This window comes from Trichosurus vulpecula, chromosome 7 (genome assembly GCF_011100635.1).
Source record: "Trichosurus vulpecula isolate mTriVul1 chromosome 7, mTriVul1.pri, whole genome shotgun sequence".
NCBI lineage: Eukaryota > Metazoa > Chordata > Mammalia > Diprotodontia > Phalangeridae > Trichosurus > Trichosurus vulpecula.
Window position 1 is genome coordinate 79,440,432 of NC_050579.1, and position 26,855 is coordinate 79,467,286.

The following is a 26,855-nucleotide window of genomic DNA, read 5'->3' on the forward strand; positions in this document are numbered from 1 at the left end:
TTGTGAAGACTGATAGCAGCTTTCCGTTTCAGAGCGTGTAAGCCGAATTAAAAGTCAGTGTAAGTATTATCATTTTGAAAAGTCAAGGAAAATGCCATGGCTTTCTTATTTATTTAAAGATATCCATGAAGTGTTTGCAATCTAAACATTGCAGCATTGTGTGTTAGCTCTTAAGAGCCAGAAAGTAGAGCTCACTAATCTGTTTTCACTTGATAAGCTGGACCAAACAAAAAATGAATGACCTCAGTGGTGAAATTCAGAAAAGATTGAAACTTAGATTTCCATCTTAAAGGGAAATTAAATATACAAAGAACTTGGAAAAAAATGAGATTTTCATTTTTTTTGATTGAGGACGAATTGTAATTCAAATGGTGAAAGACTTTTTTTAGTAAACTCAATCTTTTAATGTGTTATTCTATAGATTTTGTAGTGAGTAGCTAGGTGGTGCAGTAGACAGCATGCCAAGCCTGGAGTCAGGAAGACCTTGAGATCAAATCCAGCTGCAGACACTTCCTAGCTGTGTGACCCTCGTCAAATCACTAAACCCTGTGTGCCTCAATTTCCTCATTTGTAAAATGAGCTGAAGAAGGAAATGGCAAACCACTCCAGTATCTTTGCCAAGAAAACTCCAAAAGGGGTCACCAAGAGTCGGACCTAAGTGAAACAAATGGACAACAGATTTTGAAGTATGAAGATATTTTTTGTGTATGCAAATGAAATTGAAACTCAATTGAATTTTAATGCATCAGTGCATCTTTTAAATTTATTCTACAGTGGTCTTTGTTGTAGGCAAGTCTAACTTGAGGATTCTAACCTCATGTATATATTTTAAAAATATGTCTGTGTATATAGTCCTTTATTTGAAACTCAGAACAACTCTGTGAGGTTTGTAGTACAAATGCTATTCCCATTGTACAGATAAAGAAATAGCCTCAGAGGTGTTAAATTATTTTTTTCTTTGGATATCATCCAAAGGATATTCCTGAAGAATCTCATTCTAGCGATATCACTTGTAAAGCAGTCCTCTGACATGGATTCTCAGGATAATTTTTATAGTTTCTTAATTTAATAGATGCTTAATAAATATTTAAGTGAATTGAGAATATGGGTGAGTTTTGACCATTAAGAGGTATTTTACCCATTAGTATTTTCTGAGTGACTAATACTATACTATACTAATACTATAGTTATGAAAACTGTGCTGTAATACATTTTATGTACATAATCCTTCAGCTCTGAATAGCTTGTCACCTTCTAAATTTCTACAAATTATTAGTAGGTTAGGATTATTGTCCCTTTTGTTCTTGAACTTTTTTGTTCATGTTTTTATTCGTGAACTTTTGTTCATGTTTTCTAATGAGCTTTTAAAATATTTGGGAAAAGGTTACATTTTTAGATCTATTTTCAAATTTGTAAACTCTTCAACTTTCTATTGGTGAATAACACTATAGCTTAGGAATAGTATTTCATTTTTAACAGTATACCTGAAACAAGCATTTATGAAGCACCTAATGGATGCTAGGCATTTTGTTGGTACTCTTGTGTACAAAGGCAAAAACTAAACAGTCCCTGCCCTCAAGGAGCATAATTGCTTTCTATTGGTGCTGGTGGTGGGGAGGGCTTAGGAGGGAATTAAAATAGGCTAAGGAATGGTGAATCAAGGCTTCTGAGGCAGGATAATTTTGGCTATTCATACACATAGGTCCTTTATATACATGTTCATAAATGTAAGACCACTAGACATATGTCCCTCTCCATGAAAGAATTGCATCTTTTTTGATATAGAACTACCCTGAAATCAATTCAACAAATACTACATAACGATTACGTGTGGAACACCATGCTAAGTCTTTAATCACTGTGGATGATGCATAATATCATGGGATTAGAGGTGGATATATAGATCTGGGAGTAAACAGCATAAAAATAATTAAACCCATCTGAGTTGATGGCATGGCTAAGAAAGTATAGAATGAGAAGAGGCCCCAGGAAAGATCCTTAGGGAATACCCATCGTTTTTAGATAGAATATGGATGATGATACCCAGCAAAGGGGATTGAGAAGGAGTAGTCAGAAAGGCAGGAAGAGGACCAAAACCCCAGAGGAGAGAGCATTCCAGGAGAAGTGGTGTGCAGCATAGTTCCATGCTGCAAAGCAAGTCAAGAAACAGAAGGATTGAGAAAAGGCTGCTAGAGTTGGCCATTAAAAGATGGTTTTTAACTTGAGAGAGAACAGCTTCATTTGAGTGATGAGATTGGAATCCAGACTCAGTAGATTGAGAAGTAAAGAGGCAATTGAGGCAGTGAGTGTAGTGAACTTCTTCTGAGAGCCTGACAGTGATAAGGAAGAGCAATATAGGATGACAGCATGCGATTTTGGTAGGGTGCGAGGGTTTGTTTTTTTGTGTTGGAGAAGATGTTTACATATGTGTAGGCCCAAGGATCCAGTTGTTAGTATTCTTTAGCCTCGTGATTCCACTTCTAGGCATATACCCCAAGGACGTCATTGATAAGAAAGGCTATCATATATACAAATGTGTTTGTACATTTGACTGTGTTGTAACCAGAATATCCACAGCAGCACATCTTGTGGCGTTAAAACATTGGAGATGAAGTCAATGCCCGTAGATTTAGGAATGACTAAATAGTATGGTACTTGAATGTAATAGAATATTACTGTGCAGTAAGAAAGGACAAATATGATGACTCTAAGGAAGCAAGGAAAGACATGAACTTATAGAAATGAAAAAAAGCCAAGAAAACAACTTATACAGTGACTACAACAGTGTAAATGGAAAGAATATAATCACAAAACAGTAAGTTATTGTTTCAAAATAACAAAAAAATAAGCTTGGCCCCAAAGAAAATATGAGAAGACCCAACCCCTGGATCTAAACTTTTTTTTAGATCTGGCCCAGTGAATCAATCAGTTAACATTTATTAAGCACCTAAAGTGTGCCATGCACTGTGCAAATACTTGGATGACTATGAAGATGGCATATTGATCAGATGTGCAGATGATACAGAACAGGGAGGGATGGGTAATGTGCTAGATTATAAAAGCAGTATTCAGCTAGACGAGACAGGTTAGAATGATCAACCAAAGGATATGGGATATGGGACCAGGAAAAACATAGGCCAGGGAAAGCATATATATACTAACTGCTTCCACATGTTTGAGGGGCTGTCGTGACCTGATAGAGCAGAACTAAGAACAGGGAATGAAAGTTATTGAAACAAAATTGAGTTTTTGTTTTGTTTAAGTAATGAAAAACTTCCTAACAATTAGCTCTTCTCAGAGTGGAAAGGGGCTCTCTAGAAGTAATGGATTTACCTTAATTAGAGGGCTCTAAAAACCAAAAAGCCCCCCAAAACTGGGATAAATTACTGCTTACTGTGATTTAGGAATTTTTATTTACATGAGTAGGACTAGATGTCCATTAAGATCGCTTTAGTGATTCTGTGGCCTTTTCTCTTGGCCCCTACTTTTTGAAGCCTTTCCACTTCCTAGGATATCCGATAGAGCTTGTGCTCCATTGTACTGCATACCATACCCCTATTAAAACTGCACTAAGACTTTTGGACAATCTATGTGGTATACCTTCCTGCCACATTGAGGCATTGGATTTGTATTTTAGTAGAGGATAGATTATATTTCATTGCAGCAGTAAATTAAAATGGTAATGATTTTTCAAGAGACCGAAGTTTCATCTTTAATATGCATCCAAATAGTTTTGCTTATTTAATATATATAATTTAAACTTCAGAAAAAATTACCGTGTTTTTACTCAGTTTTTTCTTTCATATCATAGCAAATATTTTTTTTTCAGAAAGTCAAGCTTGTCTGCACAATGTAGTTCACGAAAGTCTTGGCGAGCTGCTGAGATCTTCAGGCCATAAAAAACAAACCCCAACTCAGCTGATATTCTTAATGCTGCAGGAATAGTTATTGCAAAAGTGAAAGGTAAGAGATTTATGGTCTGATAAAACTGAAAATATGCACATATTATTTTGCTTCATGATAAAATTAATAATATTCTTCTCAGAAGACCATATACCTTATAAGAAAACTGCTAGCAGTGCTAAATGTCTAAATAACATAATGCTTAATGTTCTTAAATACTAAAAGTATCTGCCTGAAATCAAGTAAAATGGAGAATTTTGCTCTTACAATTTAAGCTTCTTTGCATGGAAACAAAAAAAAAACCTGCTCATGAAAATTAGAGCATCTTTGTTAAGCTCCTACTGCGTGCCAGTGGGGATACAAATAAAAAAAATGAAATTGTCCCATCTTGCAAGGAGGTGACATTCTAATAGGAGATATATGCCCCAAGAACGTATGCCGCCCAAGTAGAAAGTGAATAAATATGGGGCAGCTAGGTGGCGAAGTGAGTAGGGCACCAGCCTTGGAGTCAGGAGGACCTGAGTTCAAATTCAGCCTCAGACAATTGACAGGTATTGTGTGACCTTGGGCAAGTCACTTAACCCCAATTGCCCTGCCAAAAAAAAAAAAAGAAAGTGAATAAATACAACTTTTGTACACAAAAATACTTTGGAAGGGAGTGTACTGGCAGTTGGGTGGAATCAGGAAAAGCTTTCTGCAGAAGATGGGGCTTGAACAGCCTCTTAAAGAGGCAGAAGTAAGGGAAGAGCTCATTTCAGAGACATGGGGGATGTCTAGTGAGGGCGTACAGAGCCTCCAGGTGGTCATCATGTGTGTACCTTAGAGTGAAGGGAGAAGAACTGATATTTGATCCTAGAAGCAAAAGGAAGCTCCTGGGGAATCTGAACCATTACACTTAAGAACAGTTACAGAATTTAGGATGGATTGGTGTGGTGAAAAACTTGAGGCAGAGATACATTAAGTATTTTGAAATTGTAGATAGATTTTTTGGGGGTATACAGTATTTTTCATTGGAAAAGATATTCTTTTGATAAAAATGCATTAAACCCTTTGGAATTTTTAAATTATATATTACATATCACAGATATTATTAATGAAGCAGGCAGCCACTGTATTTAGTAGTGTGTGGGTACTTAAAAACGGATAAAATGGAGGGTGGGGGAGTAGAATCTTAAACACAACATTTATTGAAGTTACCTTTTGTGTTTTGAAAGAGCCTCATTAGGGCATTGGTAATGTCAGCTTTGCGCTATCCTGCTTTGTAACATCTGTATGATACGACTATAATAGAATATGTATAAGGAGCAATAACTTCGTTGTTGGCTAACGTTAGTGGTTTCCTGGTTTCAGAAATATGGACAGTTATTTTTAGGACCTCTCATGCACGTGTACGAAGGTAATATCTATGGCTAAGAAGAAAAATGAGTACACTTTCACTATTTGGAATTCTGTTTTATTTCTACCACTTTATAAATGCTTCTTTGATTGCAGAGTATGCATTGGCTTGAATTGGATCCTATCCCTTGAATTCATGTCTTAATGAATAAACGTATTAACTGGGTTTGGACGTTTTCCTAGACACCACAAAGACAAAAGAGAATCATCCCAGCCCTTAAAGAGCCAACATGTAGGTATAGGTAGATACCTGGAAAATCAATACAAGGTAATAGTTGGAGGGTAAGTGTTGGTCACCATAATAGAAGGCATAAGATGATTCTGTCCTTATGAATAGAAACATAGATGGGAAACTAATGAATTTGCTTTTTTTGTCTTATGAACTTTAGGCATGTATTTATATGGTTATTTGATATCTTGATCTGGAACATGGAAAAAATCAAGCTGATTTATGATAGGAAAAAATAATAGTTACTAATATAGCTGGTGTGGATTTAACAATTTTGCCCAATCACCATGTGTGTATTTTCAGTAGGTTGTTTACAAAAGCCACTAAACTTCATTTTGATAGGGCAGTTTTTGTCTATAGATAGCTTGGAAACAGTGACTATAATTCATTGTTATTTGTAGCCATTGTGTTTAGTCAGGATGTCCTGGGGAAAGAGTGTGCACGTTTAGAGTTGGTGCCGATGTTCCCGAAAGCAAGGCTGCTTTGTAGATGGAGTCTTTGTATCTTTCGGTATAAGAGCCTTTTACATTTCTTATTTGCCCCTGTGGATGTCTTTTTTAGGGTCATTACTGCTGTTGTTTTGTCTCACTGTATGAATTTGAAAGGCGGAGATTTCTCTAGCCTAATTTTTAAAGGCCTCACAAAGTGTATTATATTTGTCAGATTTCTATTAGTTTGTCTCTGATTTAAGCCTCTTTAGCAAACTAAGAAGTTTAAGTAAAATATTAGAGAAATGGGTTTACAAGCTTTGACATATTTCTGAATATATGCTTAGGCGTTCATACCTAGATACTTAAATGTATATCAGTAGTAAGTAAATATGATATTATAACACTTGTAGCTGATGTTTAATTGTTTAAAATTTTAATTGTATTATTTAATTGTATACAGTAAGTGAAGAGATGAGTGAAAGGGAAAAGTGCTGTTAAAAATATGGGTGCCACTGCTACATTTGCTTATTTACTTGTTTATAATCGATAGTGAATGGGCGTTGCCTCAGACAAACTGAGACCTGGGAAAGACCTTAGCTTAAAAAGGTCTCCCCACTACATCTGTCACTGGATCCAGATGGCTTCTGAGGAGAGAGTGAGGCTGGTGATTTTACTTACAGCCCTGCCTCACTTAAATCCAATTCACTTGGAAGTGATGACATCACCTCCCAAACAAGTGATAGTAGTGGTAGATTTCACATATATGTGTGTGTGGTATGTGTATGTATATATGTACACACTCAAACATGTATGCATGCGCGCGCATGCACACACACACACACACACACACACGCACTCAGATTCAGTTTTAAAATTGTTTTTGTTCTCCTGAATTTGAAAAGAAGTACCTGGAGTAAGGTACTTGATTTACACATTTATTTTTCTTCTGTTACTTTACTAATGAAAAATTTCCCTTTCACAAAGGAATTCTAATTTGGCCTCTAACCAGTACTCTTTTTGTTTTAGTTACCTACTGAAAACTTTTGTTTAGGTGCCCACAAAAATGTTTGTGTGTGAGAGCCTTAAGCAAAATCAAAATAATGGGAACTGATTGGTAAAGTGTATGTCACTTGAATGAAAGTTTGGTTTATTTAATTTCACTTAATAGTTTAAGTAATAGTTAAAAAATTAATACCAGCTCAAAAATTCTTTATAATGCGAAAGTTTTGCTTTGATTGTTGTTTTTCTCCTTAAATGATTACAAGATCTAAAGGCAAAATTCTTTTTGTTTGTAGTAGTCTCTTAAAAATATATTGTAACATTTAGGAATGTGAAGAAAAGCCTTTGTCATAGTTACTGAAGCATTTATAAATAAGAAGAATGAAGTCAAAAAGGGTTACTTCTTTTTCTTAGAACTACAGCTTCATTTCTAGGATTAATAAAGGAAGTGGGAGAAAAATTCTGATACGATACAGTCATAGTGGTAGAAGATAATTTAGAGATCATTTTGTTTAGTTGCTTTCTTTTATAGATGAGGAAACCAGTCCCAAAGTGGTTAAGTTACAAAGTTATCCAACTAGTGCCAAAGCTTTTACTAGAGTACAGGTTTTCTGACTTTTTAAGTATTCTTTTTGACCTTCCTTCAGACAACATTTTCATAGAATAGAAAGAGCATTTAGATTTGGGTTTGGATGACCTATGACTTGGATTTGATTACTAGCTCTGCTGCTTACCTTTATGACCTTGGGCAAATATGTAACTTTTTTAGGCCACAGCTTCCCCATCAGTCGAGTGGCTGGTTAGAATCAATGACTTTCATGGTCTCTTTCCTCTTAATAATCTATGAGCCTGTTAGTGGATTTCTGAAAGCAGTGGGATAGGATATTATAATGTCTACTTTAGCTGTATTTTTGTAAAGTTTTGAAATAAGCTAAGGGTTACATATAATCAGCACTGAATGAAGAAAAAAATCTCCAGGTAATGACTGTGAAATTGGAATTTTTCAAAGTTTTTATGAGCTGTTACATTTTATTTTAAAATATAATTTTCCTATAATTATTTTTTTCTTTCTTTTTTAGTGGTATTTTATCCCCCTCCTCCCATTATATATTAAGACAGTTCTTAGCATTCATTTTCACAAGATTTGAGTTCCATATTTTTCTTCCTTCCTCTCCTCCCCTCTTAAAATGGTAAGCAGTTTGATGCAGGTTATATATGTGCAATTATGTAAAACATATTTCCATATTAGTCACTGTTGTGAAAGAAGAAACACACCAAAAGGAAAAAAAAACACAAAAAATTAAGTGAAAAAAAGTTTGCTTTGATCTGCATTCAGAGTCATTAGTTCTTTATCTAGATGTGGATAACATTTTCCATCATGAGTCCTTTATAATTGTCTTGGATCATTGTGTTGCTGAGAAGTTGATCATCATACAGTGTTGCTATTACTGTGTACAATGTTTTCCTGGTTCTGCTCATTTCACTTCATATCCATTGGTACAAATCTTTCAGGTTTTTCTGAAATCTGCCTACTCATCATTTCTTATTGTATTCCATTACATTCATATACCACAACTTGTTCAGTCATTCCCCAATTGATGGACATCCCTTTGCTACTGTGAAAAGGGCAGCTAGAAATATTTTTGCACATGTAGATACTTCCCCCTTTTTTATGATCTCTTTGGGATACAGATGCACGGTTTTATAGCCCTTTGGGCATGGTTCCAAATTACTCTCCAGAATGCTTGGATCAGTTCACAACTCCACCAGCAGTGCATTACTATCCCAGTTTTCCCATATCCAATGTTTATCATTTTACTTTTTTTGTCATATTAGCCAATCTGATTGGTACCTCAGATTTGTTTTAATTTACATTTCTCTAATCAAAAGTGATTTAGAGCACCTCTTCATATGACTATAGATAGCTTGAATTTCTTCATTTGAAAACTGACCATTTTTCAGTTGGGAATGGCTTATATTCTTATAAATTTGACTCATTTCTCTATATATTTGAGAAATGAGGCCTTTATCAGAGACAGTTTCTATAAAGATTATTTCTCAGCTTTCTGCTTTCCTTTTAATCTTGGTTGCATTGGTTTTGTTTGTACAAAAGCTTTTTAATTTGATATAATCAAAATTATCTTTTTACATTTCGTAATGCTGTCTCTTGTTCGGACATGAATTCTTCCCTTCTCCTTAGATTTTACAGGTAGACTATTCCTTGCTCTTCTAATTTGCTTATGGTATCCCCCTTTATGTCTAAATCACAGTACCAGATAGTTTTGATGATTACTGCTTTATAATATAGTTTCACATCTGGTTTATCTTACAATTCTTAAAAAGTGAATTTCCCTTCATTCTACTAATGATTTGTACTTTCCTGTGTCTCTATTAGTTTCCAAGCAAATACATTATGAAATTCTTTAGTTCAGATCCTCATTTCGTAGATGAACAGCTGAGACTTAAGGAGGTTGTAGGACCTAGCCAAGGTTACATAGGTACTTAGTGGCAAATAAACTAGAACTTTGTTCTCATTCAATTTTTTCCTTATACTGCTCTACTTCAAGTTTATTACCACAGAATTTTTCAGATACTTTAAACTTAGAAAATTTTCATATATTCTCTTAGCCATGACACTAATTTGTGGATAAGGACAATGACTGGATCACCTATTTCATTGGTATAGGAAATGTCCAGGTGAAGGAACCTCCTCTACTAGCGCATATTAATATCTGTTTTGAACTCTGTAGTTGTCTTAAACTTAATCTTGCCCAGATTAACGGTGTCCATGTGTCAGAGTTAGGACTTGAATCTAAGTCTTCTTGGCTTCAAGGCCAGCTATGATGCCTAATTATTTAAATTATAGATAATTGTTTTTGCCTTAATTAAATTTGAAGAACTAAATAGCTGTGCATATGCATGTTTGAATATGCATTAGGTGTATATGCACTGAAATGTGCATATATATTTAATAGAGGAATAATCAAGTTAGTCATTTGAAAAAAATTGAATATCTATATGAATATGTGTGCATAGGTATATATACATATATACACGTACACATACATGTGTGTAGGAATTCAGCATGCCTTATATGATAATACTTTCATTAATAAGAGCCAGATACCAAACCCTTTTTTCCATGGCATATCACCCTCTATATTATGATCTGGCTTTTTGAAGAACGTGTCTTGAAAGAGAGCAGTGAATAAGAAGGAATAGCACAAAGCAGGTCCTGTATTGCTGGCAGAATTCTAGTGTGACCTCTGCTCTGTGTTTTCAGGAATAGATTGTTCTCATGCAGCAGAATTATCCATGAGATCTGTAAGTTGATGGGTCAATATGTCCTACAGATATTTTCTTAATGAAAAAGTGACAGTCATTTTGCATGCCAAATTCTTCTTATATCCTCATCTCTGCATCTGACATCTTCATGTTTCTTGAAGTTATTTGGTGATGAGTTTAAAAAGTAAATAAGCTACCTCTGTATACGAGACACATAAGAATTGTCCCCTTATTTAATGTGTCCTCCATAACCGTGGACTTCAATGACATCAGTGAAGAAAAAAGAGACATCTTTTCAGTGAAATAATTTCCTTATTGAAACATTGGCACTCTCTTTTGGTAACAACTAAGTAAAAATTTGTCATTTAAGGAAATTTAGGCCCAGGGCAGAGTGAGAGTATTTTTTGTTTCAGTGCCCAAGAAACTGTATAACTAAGCTAAGGATTAAATAACATTATAGATTTTGTACAGCTATGTCCTGTACTACTTCATTATCAGGCTTAGAACTGCTAGGTAGGTAGTAGTTCATTAGAGACAAATGCGTTGGGGCAGCTAGGTGAATAGAGCACCCACCCTGGAGTCAGGAGGACCTGAGTTCAAATGCGGCCTCAGACACTTGACATATTTACTAGCTATGTGACCTTGGGCAAGTCACTTAACCCTAATGCCCTGCCTTCTCCCCTCCAAAAAAAAAAAAAAAAGACAAATGTGTTCTCCCAAGTTTGGTATGTAAACTCCAAGACTTTATATGGTGTTGGACCATTTTATGGGATTTAGAACTGGAAGGTACTTAAGAGGTCATTTAATTTAATCCCCCCGTTTTAGAGATGAGGGACTTGAGTCTCAAAGAGGCAAAATAACTTAAGCCAAGTCCACAAAGATAGTAAGGAGCAGACCTCAGGTTTGAAGCCAGGCCCTCTGACTCTAGGTTCAGTGTTGTTTCCACCCTGTTGTGCTGCTTCCCCTGTCTTGGAGGGGATGGGAGTGCGGAATCACTAATAATATTTTATTAATTTCTTTCAAAAATAAACACCTCAGAATAATTTTTTACAAAAACTAACTTCTGTCATAACTTTTGTCTTTTTTTTTTTTTCCCATGACAGTGTTTCGATTTCCTTATGGGAGATGTAGGCAGTGATTCGTCTTTGGAACTTCCTGTGTCTCTGAAAAATCAGGTAAGCCAAGTTTAATTGTGGACAGAGTTTTATGTTTAGCAAGCACTTCAGTATTTCTTGACCTTTTAATCTGGCCTATCTTACCATAATTCAGCTTTTTTAACTGAAGTCCTTAAGATGTTGACAGTTAAAGCAAGTATACACAGGATTAGGTTCAATGATTATGCTTTATAGTTAGTTTCAGGAACTATAATTTTAATTAGAAACCTTTTCATAGGCTCTCATACAAATAGTATTGTATTGTCAGTAGTCTCAAACAATCTTTTCCTACTTTTAGAGTAATAATTCTCGCATACATTCATACTTAGTCATTTTTCTATCAAAAATGGTTTTTAGCATTACAGAAGATCCTAGAGATATTAAGATGTAGAGTGCAGATTCATCTTGAATATTTTTCAACTATTTCCTCAGTGTCTGACACTCAGCCTTAAGTGTAGTAGATGTTTGACCTCTTCATTTCAACTTGAAAGGCATAGGTGAGAATGTCTCAACCTGCTCAAATGCCATACAGGTTGTCTCTGCTATCACCAAATAGTTCTTAAGAGCTCTTCAGCTACCATCAATGGGATTCTCCCCAAAACTCCACTTTCAGCCTGCCTTGGGATAGGGGGAAGGGGATCCTATTCCTCAGTTTGTAAAAAAAAAAATGCTGTATTTGCTGTATAAATCGTTGTCTTCTAACTGACACTTGTGCAAATAGAGAAATTTGTAAAATATTTCCTGTGTATAATTTGAAAAGGAAACTAATAAGCATATTTAAAATATAAAAACTTGAGATCTGTAATAGATTCTAAAGTGTGACATGAATTTAATTTAAATGTAACAGTCAAAAGCATTTTTATAGTTGCTCCATTGGTAAATTTTGTTTTTTCATTTGGTCACTATATAACTATATAAAACTTAAACAAAGGTAATACGGCTTATTTATAGTGGGAAGCCTACAGAATTCTGTGTATTTCACAGCATATTTGAATATTGTTGTTGTTGTTGAGTCATTTCCATTGAGTGACTCTTTGTGACCCCATTTGGGGTTTTCTTGGCAAAGATGCTGGTGGTTTGCCATTTCCTCTTCCAGCTCATTTTACAGATGAGAAAACTGAATTATCAGGGTTAAATGACTAGTAAGTATCTGAGGCCAGATTTGAACTCAAGAAGATACGTCTTCTTGACTCCAAGCCCTGTCCTCTATCCTGCACCACCTAGCTGCCCTGTATTTGAATATAGCAATGATATAAAATGAAATGAGGATTAACTTTCACCAATTTGTGACCTGGCTTTACCAATTCCAAGCCGCAGTTGTTACAAGTTTGGGGGCTGTGTTCTAGAAAAGTGGGCATTTATCATAGTTTATGGTCCATGGGACCTGTTTTTGTACAGCTGCCAAGTTAAGAATGGTCTTTATGTTTTAAAATAATGCTGTATTTGAAAATGTAAAAACCATTCTTAGCCCGCAGGCCATACAGAAAAAGGTGTGAGGGTGGCTCTCAGGCCTTGCCAACCCCTGGTCTCAGCTATTGAATGTGAAGAGTTAATTTTCCAGTGATCTTGTATTGCAGGATAGAGATCACTGAGTCACAGTGGTGAACGGAGTTTGAGTGATGATAAAATAATAGAGGTTGGTGTTCTGACATTCTTTAGCAGTGTGCTCATTGTAATAAATCGTCTCCATGGGACCTACTGCTTAGAGATGTGCTGCTAGTTGGCAGGGCTCAGTTGATGCTTTGTGTAACTTTCCTCTTCTATTTGAAGCATTCTTCATAGGCTTCCACTGAGTTTTTGAGAGAGTGAAGAGTTTCTTTTTTCATCATTTTCCTTTTTATATGAAAAAATGATGCAGCTTTACTGTTTTTTTTTTACTTTTCTTTCCTAATATTTGAGAGATTATATGCATGCTGCAGTCTTCATATTTGGTACCTCAGTTGAGAATAAAGCGTAGTCAACTTCATATGGAAAGGACTGTAAAGTAGAAATGTGGTATGCATGGGATTAGAGCAGTAGCAGGACCACCTGTGCTTTCCTTTGACTTTTCCCTTTTCCTGTGACCTCCTTTTGTTTTCAGAGTTGCTTGTTGTCCACTTTATATTTTTTCCTGCCATTTGATGACAGGGCTACATGCTATCTCCATCTTTTACTAGGGAAATAATAGCCAGGGAATTTAGATTTACAGGTGACAGTTAGTGGAAATCAAATTTTCTTGATTGAGTTAAATTCTCTTCTTATTAGATCTCCTTAGCAACATAATAATAATGCAGATAGCAGAAGGATAAGATAAGTAACAGGAAATATCTAAGCTCTAAAACATCTTTTAAAAAACCAACTAAAAATATCATCTGGGCCTTAACCTGCTTCAGAATCTCTACATATGTATTTGACAAGAGACAGTGTGGTGCAGTGGATAGAGAGCTGACTTCAGCGGCTGGAAGATTTGGGTTCAGGTGCTTCCTCTGACATAAAGATTGGCTTTGTGATTCTCAGCAGATTACTGAATCTCTCAGTATCCCCTAGCAAGCTCATTCTCTTAGTTAGGACTGAGTTGCAGAACTGTCGTTAAGATCTGCATTGGTAGAGAAGTTTTGTCATCTGGACTTCCTTACATAGATGACATCACAAGTCCAGATCCCAAAACATTTGTAAATTCTAATACTAGAAAAACTGTATTGTGATTAACAGAGCTTTCTGTGTCCAAAAGTAGAAATTGACTTTTCAGTTGCTGGTTTTAAGTTAAGGATATGTTCACAGGTGTTTTTCTTTCCTTGTTCTCAAGTCAGGCTGTAGCCTTGGGTCTTGTTGAAGCTTAGTTTAAGGGAGATGTTATCTCCTAGTTATGTCTTTCTGCTTTCTGATTTCTTTTTGAGAAATGAAGGAAAATCTATGCTGCCAAGTGTAGAAAATATGTGCCAATTCACACACCTAAGTATAAATAGGAGGAAAGTTAGCTCATTGACCACTTTTATGTAATACTTAAAGGTTTCAGGATCTTAGGTCTCTTCCAGCCCTGTAGTAGTTTTGTGGTTCTGTAAAATGTGGAAGGTGTCAACTTAGCATTTACATTAGCACTAAATTAATACTGTCTCCACCTTGAATTATGTGTGAGAGTGGCCTGTTGTTTCGTTACATTCCAGGTTGTTTGCTCAGGATGTGTTTTAGGCAGCTAGGCCAATTTGAAGTGACCCCTTCATTCTCATTTAACAATAACTATGGCTTATGTTTTGTGCAAAATAATCAGCAAAACCAAAAGAAGTTAAAATATCCTTTTAGAAGACCATCACTCATTTGCAGATCAGGATTTGTGATTTTGACCTTGTTTTGTTAATGATGGGGATGAGTTGAGAGTAATGAAACAAAATTGAAAAGATTATTGCTTTGGGGTCTATGGTATATCATGAAAGACCTCATTGCCTTGGTTGTACAAATGATATTCAGCCTTTATTATGTAGAGAATTATTTTCCATATGTATTGAATTTTAAGAAAATGTTACTGTTTTGAGAAAATGTTGTATCCTTTAAAAAGTTGAAAACACTGCTTCTCTTCCTCTCTTGGGATTCACTCCTCAGCCTTTTGGAATCTGGCCCCTGATCTCATTGCTCAACTGAACCTGTTCTCTCCAGATTTACCATTTGCCAAATGCTTCATGTGGCACTTCTGAGCACTCACTCTCTTCCTTCTAGGTTTTTATTACCCTATTCTCTTGGGTTTTTCTCCTCTCTGTATGGTGGCTCCTTCTCAGTCTCCTTTAATCATCCATATCCCACACTGTCACTGTGAGTGTTCCTCCAAGGCTCTGCCCAAGGTCCTCTTCTCTCCCCTTTCTCCTCCCTCTCCTCCTCACCTTCCCACTTGTTTTCATGCCCTTTCCCTTTCAACCCTGCTTCTCGCCCCCCATACCCCAATAACTTTATCAGCTCCCTTGTGTCCATGAGCATGATTCCCACATCTATGCCAGGCTTTCCTCTGAGCTTCCATCTCATACGCCATTTGCCAATTGAGTATTTCATACTGTATGTCCCCAGGACATTTCATGCTTAACGTTACCAGAATGGAAATAGTCGTCTTTCCCCAGCCCTTTCTTCTTCCAAACTTTACTATTTTTGTTAAAGACACTGGCATCCTTCCAAGGCCTCAGTTTCTCATAAAATTTACATTCTCTGAAACTCCTCACTGCCGCCCCCTCCCCCTTGCCCCCCATATTCAGTCCATTACCAGATCTTTTAAATCTACCTTCACAACATTTCTCCCATCCAGTGCCACCTTTTTACTCACACTGGGCACCTTAGTTCAGGCCCTTATCACCTCTTGCCTAGCTACTGAAACAACCTGATTGGTCTTCCAGCCTCAAGTATCTTTCTACTAAAGTCCATCCTACACACTATTACCAAAGTAATTTTCCTTAAGTGTAACTCTGACCATGTGAGTCCCCTCCTCAGTCAACTCTAGTAGCTTCCTATTGCCTTTAGGATCAAATATTAACTCCTTTGTTTAGTGTTTAAAGCCCCTTCATCTCTCTTCAGCCTTGCTGGATATTACATACTCTCTTGAGCTCTATGACCCAGCCAAACAGCTTTCTCTCTGTTTTCTCCCATCTCTGGTGCCAAGCCCTGCTCCCCCCCACCCAGGCCCCACTCCCCCTTGCATTTTCCACCACTGCATGAATCAGAGAATCCCTTTTCTGCCCTTCTAAGCCTCACATTAGTACTACTTTCTACCTGAAGTTTTTCTGATCGCTCAAACAGCAAATTTCCTCTTCCCTATACTACCTTCAATTTAACTACTCTGTATTTATTCTCTTTATATTCTGAAATTCCCATTCCCACCATTTGACTGGAAGCACCTTGTGAGTAGGATTTATTTTAACTTTTTGTATCCCCGGTGCCTAGCACAGTGTCTGGCACATAGTAGGTGCTTAATAAATAATTGATTGATTATTCCTTGGCCAGTATCTAGCATTTAATAACTTTTGTTTTGTTCTTATTCAGTTGCTTTGTTTGGTGAGGAGAAGGGAATCAATACTTTTTTTCTTCTGTCATTCTGCCTACAGTACAAATGGGTCTATTAAATAATAATAAAAAAGTAAATTACTAATGAATTCCTTAAACCTTTTTTGAAATTGTGCAAAATGTGAGTGGAACTTTGGTTCATCTGTTATGCAACATAATTGTCTTACAAGACTATGTAGCTCTTTCTGAAAAGATTGATTGGTGATAAAAGCAAGAAGGTTAATCAGTTTTAAGATCTTCAATTAATTTGCAGTTTATTAGTCCCATAATATTTTCACTTAGAATTGTTACTCTTAACTCTAGAAAATGTGAAGCTAAATTAGTTTATTTCCTTAGGAATATCCAAATCTCACAGAAATTTAGAAAAATGAAAACAAAATCATCTTAGATTTGGGTAGAGTAAATTTTTTGAGTACGCTTTCCCCCCCAAATCACCTTAACCTCCTTGCCACCATTAATCTATAGTTTTTCAGCTAGTGGTTATTTTTATTTTTTTAAATTAGTTTTTTGAAATTCTGAACTTAAGAAATAAAACAGGAATTTCCATAACAAAGTAAAATAGAAAAAAAGAGGATTGCAACTTAAAATGCTTATCTTTTATGTATAACTTGCTATTCCTTTTAAATATACAACAAATTTATCATGTAACTTTCTTCCCCTCCCCCCACCCTAGAGATGGCTACCATTGTGTGTGTGTGTGTGTGTGTGTGTGTGTGTATGTGTATAGAGAGAGAGAGTATATGTATGCATATATATACTACACACACGTATGTGTATACATACATATACATACACATACATGCGTGCGCATATGCACACATATGTCATTTCTTTTTCTGGTTGCAAACAACATCTTTCTTCTGAGGAAGGGAAGGACCTTTATAGTTAATTTGGATGTTTATAATAGAATGACCTAGTGGCTCAAAGTTGTTCTTAAAACAATACTGCTGTTACTGTGTACGAAATTCTCTTGGTTCTGCTCATTTTGCTCTTCACATTATTTTGTGCCAGTCTTTCCATGTTTTTCTAAAATCATTGAGCTCATTATTTCCTATAGCAGAGTAATATTACATCACAAGCATATACTACCATTTGTTTAGCCATTCTCCAGTTGATTAGCATCTCTGCAATTTCCAGTTCTTTGCTACCACAAAGAGAGCTGCTATAAATATTTTAGAACATATAAGTCCTTTTTTAGTCTAATCATTTTGGGAAACAGACCTAATAGTGGTATTGCTGGGTCAAAGGGTATAGGCAGTTTAGTAACTCTTGGGACATATTCCCATATTGCTCTCCAAAATAGTTGGATCAGCGCACAGATCCACCAATAATGAATTAAGGTCCCAGTTTTTTCATATTCCCTCCAACATTTGTCACTTTGCCCTTCCATATAATTTCAGCCAATCTGATAAGCGTAAAATGATGTCTCAAGGTCATTTTAATTTTTATTTCTCTAATCAATAATGATTTAGAGCATTTTTTCATATGGCTACAAATTGTTATAATTTCTTCATTGGAAAACTACCATTGATATCCTTTGACTGTTTATCAATTGAGGAATGACTCATATTTCAGATTTGACATTGTTCTTTATGTATTTGAGATAGGAGACCTTGTCTATAAAATTTTTTTCCCCAGTTTTCTGCTTTCCTTCTCATTTGGGCTATGTGGGTTTTATTTGTACAAAATCTTTTTCATTTTATGTAATTAAAATTATCAGTTTTACATCTAACAATGCTCACAATCTCTTGTTTGTTCATAAATTGTTCACCTATCCATAAGTCTGATAGATAACATGTCACATGTAATATCTCCTTTTATATCTAGGTCATGTATCCATTTTGATCTTATCTTGGCAAAGGGTGTAGGATATTGATCTATATCCAATTTCTGCCTGATCGCTTTCCAGTTTTCCCAGCAGTTTTTACCAAAAAAATTCTTCTCTTGAAAACTTAAGTCTTTAAACTTGTCAAACACTAAGTTGTTATATTCATTTGCTTCAGTAAATTGTATGTCTACTGTGTTCCACTAATTTACTTTTGTATTTCTTAGCCAGCACCAGATAGTTTTGATAATTACTGCCTTATAGTATAGTAAGATTTGGTACTGTTAAACCACCATCGTTTGTATTTTTTTCCCGTTAGTTCCTTTAATATTCTTGACCTTTAGTTCTTCCAAATGAATTGTTATTTTTTCTAGCTCAGAAAATTATTTTTTGTAATTTAATTGAGATGGTATTGAATATTTAAATTTTGATAAAATAGTCATTTTTATTATATTGGCCCTGCCTACTCATGAACAATTAATATTTCTCTGTTTTATTTGGATATGAAGTTTTTTTATGATTTTGTTTATATAGTTCCTAAGTTCTTTTTTTTCCTTTTATTATTTTTATTATTTATTTATTATTTAATATTTTTAGTTTTCAACATTGATTTCCACAAGATTTTGAGTTACAGATTTTCTCCCCATTTCTACCTTCCCCCCAGTCCAAGATGGCATATATTCAGATTGCCCCTTTCCCCAGTCTGCCCTCCCTTCTGTTACCCTACTCCCCACCCCCCTTATCCCTTACTTTCTTGTAGGGCAAGATAGATTTCTATACCCCATTGCCTGTATATCTTATTTCCCAGTTGCATGTAAAAACAATTGGTTTTTTTGAACATTTTTTTCTAGAACTTTGAGTTCCAGATTCTCTCCCTTCTTCCCTCTCCGCGCACCCTCCGTAAGAAGGCAAGCAATTCAATATAGGCCACACATGTATCATTATGCAAAACACTTCCATAATAGTCATGTTGTGAAAGACTATATTTCCCTCCATCCTATCCTGTCTCCCTTTATTCAGTTTTCTCCCTCGACCCTGTCTCTTTTCAAAAGTGTTTGCTTTTGATTACCTCCTCCCCCTATCTGTCCTCCCTTCTATCATCCCCCCTCTCTTATCTCCTTCCCCCCTACTTTCCTGTAGGGGTAAGATACCCAATTGAGTGTGTATGTTATTCAGTCCTCAAGTCAAATCCAATGAGAGCAAGATTCACTCATTCCCTTTCATCTGCCCCCTCTTCCCTTCCAGTAGAACTGCTTTTTCTTGCCACTTTAATGAGGTAATTTAACCCATTCTATCTCTCCCTTTCTCCTTTTCCCAATATATTCTTTTCTCACCCCTTAATTTCATTATTATTATTTTTTAGATATTATCCCTTCATATTCTACTCACCCTGTGCCCTTTGTCTATACATATGTATATTACCTTCAGCTACCCTAATACTGAGAAAGGTCTCATGAATTACACACGTCATCTTTCCATGTAGGAATGTAAACAAAATAGTTCCACTTTAGTAAGTCCCTTATGATTTCTCTTTCTTGTTTACATTTTCATGCTTCTCTTGATTCTTGTGTTTGAAAGTCAGATTTTCTATTCAGCTCTGGCCTTTTCACTTCAGAAAGCTTGGAAGTCCTCTATTTTATTGAAAGTCTATATTTTACCTTGGAGCATGATACTCAGTTTTGCTGGGTAGGTGATTCTTGGTTTTAATCCTAGCTCCTTTGACCTCCAGAATCTCATATTCCAAGCCCTTCAATCCCTTAATGTAGAAGCTGCTAGATCTTCTATTATCCTGATTGTGTTTCCACAATACCAAATTGTTTCTTTCTGGCTGCTTGCAGTATTATCTCCTTGACTTGGGAACTGTGGAATTTGGTTACAATATTCCTAGGAGTTTTCTTTTTGGAATCTTTATCAGGGGGTGATCAGTGGATTCTTTCAATTTCTATTTTACCTCTGGTTCTAGAATATCAGGGCAGTTTTCCTTGACAATTTCTTGAAAGATGATGTCTAGGATCATGGCTTTCAGGTAGTCCAATAATTTTTAAGTTATCTCTTCTGGATCTATTCTCCAGGTCAGTGGTTTTTCCAGTGAGATATTTCACATTGTCTTCCATTTTTTCATTCCTTTGGTTCTGTTTTATAGTATCTTGATTTCTCATCAAGTCACTAGCTTCCACTTGCTCCAGTCTAATTTTTAAGGTAGTGTTTTCTTCAGCGGTCTTTTGGACCACCTTTTGCATTTGGCTAATTCTGTCTTTCAAGGCATTTTTCTCCTCATTGGCTTTTTGGAACTCTTTTGCCATTTGGGGTTATTCTGTTTTTTAAGGTGTTTTTTTCTTAAGTATTTCTTTGGGTCTCTTTTAGTAAGTCATTGACTTGTTTTTCATGATTTTCTCGCATCACTCTCACTTCTCTTCCCAGTTTTTCCTGTATTTCTCTTACTTGGTTTTCCAAATCCTTTTTGAGCTCTTCCTTGGCCTGACACCAATTCGTATTTTTATTGGAGGCTTTTGTTGTAAGCTTTTTGACTTTGTTGACTTCTTCTGGCTGTATGTTTTGATCTTCTTTGTCACCAAAAAAAAATTCTATAGTCTAAGTCTGAGTCCTTTTTGCTGCCACTTAACCCTTGAGCTTTTTGTCAGGGTATGACTGCCTTTAGTGTGGAGAGTACTTTGCCCCAAGCTTCAGGTGTCTTGCTCTGTTGTTTTCAGAGCTACTTCACTGCAAGCTCTGCCACAGCAGCACTCCTCCTCCTCCCCCAAGAACCACCAACCAGGACCATGACCCAGATCCAAGTAGGGCAAAGCAAGAGAACCCTGCCTCTGCACCAACAAAGCAATCCCTGCAATCCTGCTCTGATCCGCTGCTTGATTCCTCCCACCATGTGGGCCAGGGATTCTGGAAGCAGCCACAAGAGCTTCTTGCTGCTGCCGCTGCAAGCTCCACCACCCCCCAGGGCCGGATTGGGCACTTCTCTCACCCAGATCTAGCAGTTTTCTCACTGAGCTGCTCATTTGTCTTTGGTGTTTGTAGGTTGAGAAGTCTGGTAACTGCCTCAGCTCAGTGATTCAGGATTCTAAGGCCTACTTCACCTGACTCCTGGTCTGGTCGGTTCTAGCGTGGCCCATGCTGGGCTGCCCTCTGCTCCCAGCTTGGTGTGATAGACCCTTCCCAGTGACCATCCAGGCTGTCTTAGGCTGGAGACTTGTTTCCCTCTGTTATTTCGTGGGTTCTATAGCTCTAGAATTTGTTCAGAGCCATTTTTTACAGGTGTTTGGAGGGATTTGGGGGAGAGCTTAAGCCAGTCCCTGTTTTCCAGTCGCCATCTTGGCTCCGCCCCCCTCCTAGGCTTTTTTTTGGAGGTGTAAGGTTAATTTTATTAAGAGTATTCTTTTTTCTTTTTACAATTCTGTTTTCCTTTAAAAAGTGCCATTTTTCAATTTATACTGATAGAATTTGTGTCAGGAAGGCTATTATATTAGATAGTAGAGATTAAGAGAAAATCCCAAGATGTTGATCTGTGTGCTATTAATCAAATAAGTTTTAGTTAAGGGAAAAGTATAAAAATGAGCTGCTGTTACATATTTAATCCTGGCTGAAAACATTAAGTTTTTTAGGGAAATACTACTTTTACATGCCTATAAAGACAAAGATAAAAGATGGAGGGAAGAGATTTTTCTTTCTTAGTACTTATACATTGTTTCTTATTTCCTAATTTATTAGTTTTAAGGTTTGTATGAACAGCTTGGGGTAACTAGGTGGCTCAATAGATAGGTCAGGCCTGAAGTCAAGAAGGACTTACCTTTCTGAGTTCAAATTGGACCTCACATGTTTGCTAGCTGTGTGAGCCTGGGCAAGTCACTTAATTCTGTTTGTTCAGTTCCTTATTTGAGCTGGAGAAGGGAATGGTAGGCATAAAAAAATCTTCTGAATGAGTAGACTAAATTTTTTTTGCGTAGCTTTTATTTTTCTCTAATCTATACATTTTTGTTTTTTACGTTGCAGTCCTTGGAAAACAATTCTGTGGAATCAGTAGGATTGCTTCATGAAAAAGATAATCTTCAAGGTACTTAAGAATATATATATTATACTTTTGGCATTTGTCCTTTCCAGTTAGTGTGCTCGCAAAAAGTTATGTCTGCTTGCTAATATTGGAGTCATTCTCCAACTGTGTAGCATTTCCATATTACTCAAATTCGGAAATGGACAAAACCAAAGCTGGGTCTGGTCTGGACTGATGTAGCTTTTATGACTTGAAGGCTATTTTATAGAGGGAAGAAAAAACAAATATAGACAGACAGAAATATAATTCAAACTATGGTGTTTAAATTGTCCTAAAAGCCTATCAGCTGTATTAGCATCAGTTTTCATTAGAGATCACCTGAGCTGCTCTTCTTGCTTAGAGAACTGATACCAACTTTCCTGGTAGTATTTAAATGTTCTTCATTTAATATTTTCTTTTTCAGGACCTTTGTGGCCCAAAGAACTGGATAACATGCTTCTGAGAAATGATGATGGAGTTGAATTGGCTTTGTCATATGCCAAAATGTGGTCAAAATATACCAAAGATATAGTTACGTGGGTTGAGAAAAAAATTAGCCTGGGTAAGTGGTTCTTTGAGGCATTTAATTAGCTTTGTTGTTGTAGAATTAAACTATTCATGAATTGTCTGATAGAGTCATCACTAATGTGATTTCTGCATTGTAGTTTCCTTGAAGAAAGTAAAAATAATTGTTTCATATTGTTGAAATAATGAAATGGTCTTATATGTACTTGAGCAGCTAGGTGCTGCAGTGGATGGAGCACAGGGCTTGGAATCAGGAAGACTTACCTTCATGAGTTCAAATCTAGCCTCAGATACTTATTAGCTGTATGACCCTGGGAAAGTCACTTAACTCTGTTTTCCTCATCTATAAAATGAACTGGAGAAGAAAATGGCTAACTACTCCAGTATCTTTGCCAAGAAAAACCCCAATGACATCATGAAGAGTCAGACATAACTGAACAATAACATATAATTTATCGATTGGTTTACTTTATCTGGTAGCATGATTGCAACTCCTGCTTTTTTGGATTCAGCTGATATCCAGTAAAGGTTTTTTCTAGTCCTCCCTTTTGTTCTGTGTGTGTGTGTCTTTATTTTTTAAATGTATTTCTTTCTATTTTTTATGCTGAATAAAATTTAATCTTTAACAAATCAAAAGGTATTTTATGATCATACAGTGTCTTTGTCATTATCATTGATACTTATTTTCAAGTTCTGTCAAGAGAAGAGGTATGAGTTTGGGTTGAGCGTTCTGATTTTGATATACCTTGTAAATGATTTCTGGAATAACCTGACATCAGATCATTTCTCATGAAGTTTTAAGAACTTATGCTTTTCAATTTTACTTGGCTTTGATTCAGAATTTAACCTCGTTAGATAGACTTATCTGGACTTATTTTTCAATTTTCTGGCCATATTTCACTATATAATACCATAGCCTACTTAATATTTTCCCCCCCTGTATCAGGCCTGTTAGTGGTACTTATTAAGCAATGCTTAATTCTATGCATGGCCTTAAATGTATTTCTTATAAGCAACAGATTGAGAGGTTTTGTTCTGTTATCCATTCTGTCATTGTTTTTCATTTTATTATGTTTAATCCATTCAGATTTAAAGTTATGAAAATTTAGGAAAATTGTATTTTTCTCCATTTGTTTCAGATACTATTTTTTCTTTCTAAATTTGCATTTTTCCCTCTTTCTCTGTAAACACAGTACTATGTCTCTTATTTATTGTAGCCTTAATCAGTTTTAGGGCAGCCCTGTTCTTTCTTTCTCTCCGTTATCTTTAAGCCTCTCTCCCTCCACATCATTTGTTATCTCTTTTCCTAGTATTGGAGTTTCGCTTGACTGATTAGTTCCATTTTCTTTTATCTAGTTGTTCCTTTTTTTTTTACCTCTCAATTAAGTGCTCAAGTAAAATCTCTTCGTTTCTTATCCTTCAACTTGTTTTATTCATTCTACAAATTGCTTTTTTTGTACCTTTTTCTAAAAAAGGATTTCTTTCCCTTGTTCTCTTCATTATTTATCTTCCCTTTCTATCTATTTTAGACTTTTATTCTTTGATTCATGGACTTTATACTTACTCCTTTGTTAGTCTCTGTCTCCCTCATTGAATTAAAGATTTTAAGATCCCTGTTTTGGGTTCATTATTCTGAACAGTTATTGTCTTGTAAATCTTGTTTCCTGGCCTACTTTTTATTGTTGTACCTCATTTTTAGAAATACCAATTTCAGCAAGTGATAAGAGTATTACCCTAATGTAGGAATTTTCCTATATCCCTTATTTTGCAGTTTATTATTAACCTTTGCCCCCTTTCCCATATTGATTTGAACTTTCCTCTTTGGAGCCTTGCCCTCTCACTGTTCTGCGTGTCAGTTGCTTCAAGGACCTCTGACTCCTCTTCTGAGGCAGAATGAGCGGTCTCTTTTAAGTACTAAATCTGCAGGTTATACCTGTTGTAAGATCCTCATTCTCCTTTATATAATCTCTCATGGAACATGCATTAGTTGTACCCTCTCCCACTACTGAAATAAGATTTCCTTCTTTTTCAGTCCTTCACTTTGCTTCTTCATCCATTCTCCTGTAGGCTCTTATCTTCCTGACAGACTACAGGAGTTATTTTTCCTGTCATGATTAACCATTGACTTGATTAGAGTATGTCACTTATTTCCCTGTTTTTTCCTTCCCTCCTCCATTTTTGTGCACCCTCTCATTATATAATTTAGTCCCACAACCTCCCTCCCCCACCAAAAAAAATCCATTGATTTACCTGTAGGCTGGGTGTTAAGACATTTATTAGTCCATAATATTTTAGGGCTATTTTTCAGTCATCACTTCTGTTTGACCTCTGTTTTCACCCTTGTCACCTGTGTGCATCTAGAAAGAAATTTCTTAATTGTCTCTTTGTTGTTGTCTTAGTTTTGTTGTTTTTGGTTACTTTGTTTACCCTTTTTGTTTATCTGAGGTTTTTGAAAGACATAATTTCTTCAGACCTAATTTTCTTTCTAGAAATGTTTTAAAAGCCTCTTTCAGTGGAGCATACATCTTTTTTAACTAATGTCAAGCCCAGATATGCAGAGTGTAGGTCATGTTTTGTTGCATTTTGAGCTCCTTTGTTCTTCACAGCACTATTCCATTCACTTCTGAGGTTTCTGGTAGATGCAAAATGGTCTTGTGTTATTTGTATATTCTTTTGTATTTGAATATCTTTCTCCTGGTTACTTGCAGGATTTGTTGTTTATCAGTGGAGTTGTTAAATTTAGTTACTGTGTGGTTTTTTTTTTTTTTTGGAGTTTATAACATAGGTATTTTTTTTTTTACTAGAGGTGATGTGTCGATTCTTTCAATTGGCACTTTGTTTTCTGTGTTCAGAATTTCTGGTCACTTTTCTTATTATTTCTGGCATTACTGTGTTCTGGTTTTTTTTTTTTTGTATTCTTTTGAGAGAGCCAGAATCCTTAAATTGAGTCTTTGAGATTAATATTTTATTTAGATACAGTGTTTTCTTCTGATGTTATTGATTCTTTTTTTTTTTTTTTTGCTTTTTGGCAGGGAAATTGGGATTAAGTGACTTGCCCAAGGTCACACAGCTAGTACATGTGTCAAGTGTCAGAGGCACCGGATTTGAACTCAGGTCCTCCTGACCCCAGGGCCGGTGCTCTGCACCACCTAGCTGCCCCCAGATGTTATTGATTTTTGCTTTTCTTCTTCCCAGTTGTCCTTTACTTCTGTGTATTTGCATTTGCATTTAGTTATTGTTGCTTTTCTGTCTTTTTTTATACTTGCCATTGTACATCTATCTAAGTTTTCCTAGTCTGCCAATTATTTCTGTAGTGGAGGCCATATATTCTACTTGTATTATTCATGTTTCTTTTTTAAAAAACTATTCAGAAATATCCTTCTATGGTGTTATGTTATCTTGAGCATCCATAGGTCCTCTGTTTCATCATTTTCCTTTGTTTTACAATATTCATAGATGCCTGTACTGTTTTAGGTGATATGGAGTTCCTATTCCCTTTTATTAATATCTTCCCATGCTCAAGATCATAAATTGAGTTTACCTTTTAACTCTCTTCCCCTTTGAGTTTGGTTTTCTAGGAGTTAGACCTCAAAGCTGTCTCAGTTTCTTGCCATGCTAGACAATTAATGGTTTATTGGCTTAAATCTCTGCCTCAAATAACTTCAGGAGGAACAGAACTGGTCCCACTTAGTGGAATGCCTCACAGCCACATGTGTATCCTTCCCCAGTTCCTTGTTCTCTGATTACAGGCTGTAGCTATACAGCTGCTCTCCTGCCCGAGTAATCTTTTCCTTTTTGGTTTTCTGTGGCATTGGTGGGAATGTGAGTATAAGTTCTGTTGGTAGCCCATGGGTTGACTTCTGTGGCCCTGCTTTCAGAGCTAGGTGGATGGTGGGGGGAAAGGAGTGCTGAGTAAGCACGTTAAAGAGCTAGAGATTTGCCTTCTTTTCTGTTAGTTCACTTGTTACTTTATTTGGATCCTTGGTGTCTTGGACCGTGGAGATGGCTGAAATAGCTTTATCTCTTGTGCATGATTCCTAATTTGGAGATG

General features: G+C 36.0%; 1 protein-coding gene across 2 annotated transcripts in view; it reads left to right on the top strand.

Moving 5' to 3' along the window:
• LOC118856333 (rho GTPase-activating protein 29-like) overlaps positions 1–26,855 on the top strand; it is a 76,208-nt gene that overhangs the window by 12,846 nt on the left and 36,507 nt on the right. The window contains exons 1-4 of one of the 2 annotated variants that reach the window (XM_036766594.1): positions 3,841–3,963; positions 11,346–11,417; positions 22,243–22,303; positions 22,704–22,841. In XM_036766594.1, the coding sequence (XP_036622489.1) occupies positions 11,361–11,417; positions 22,243–22,303; positions 22,704–22,841 (256 nt within the window). In that variant the 5' untranslated portion in view covers positions 3,841–3,963; positions 11,346–11,360. Of the gene's footprint in view, positions 1–3,840; positions 3,964–11,345; positions 11,418–22,242; positions 22,304–22,703; positions 22,842–26,855 lie in introns of those variants that run through there. The other variant, XM_036766593.1, reaches the window with a different exon arrangement.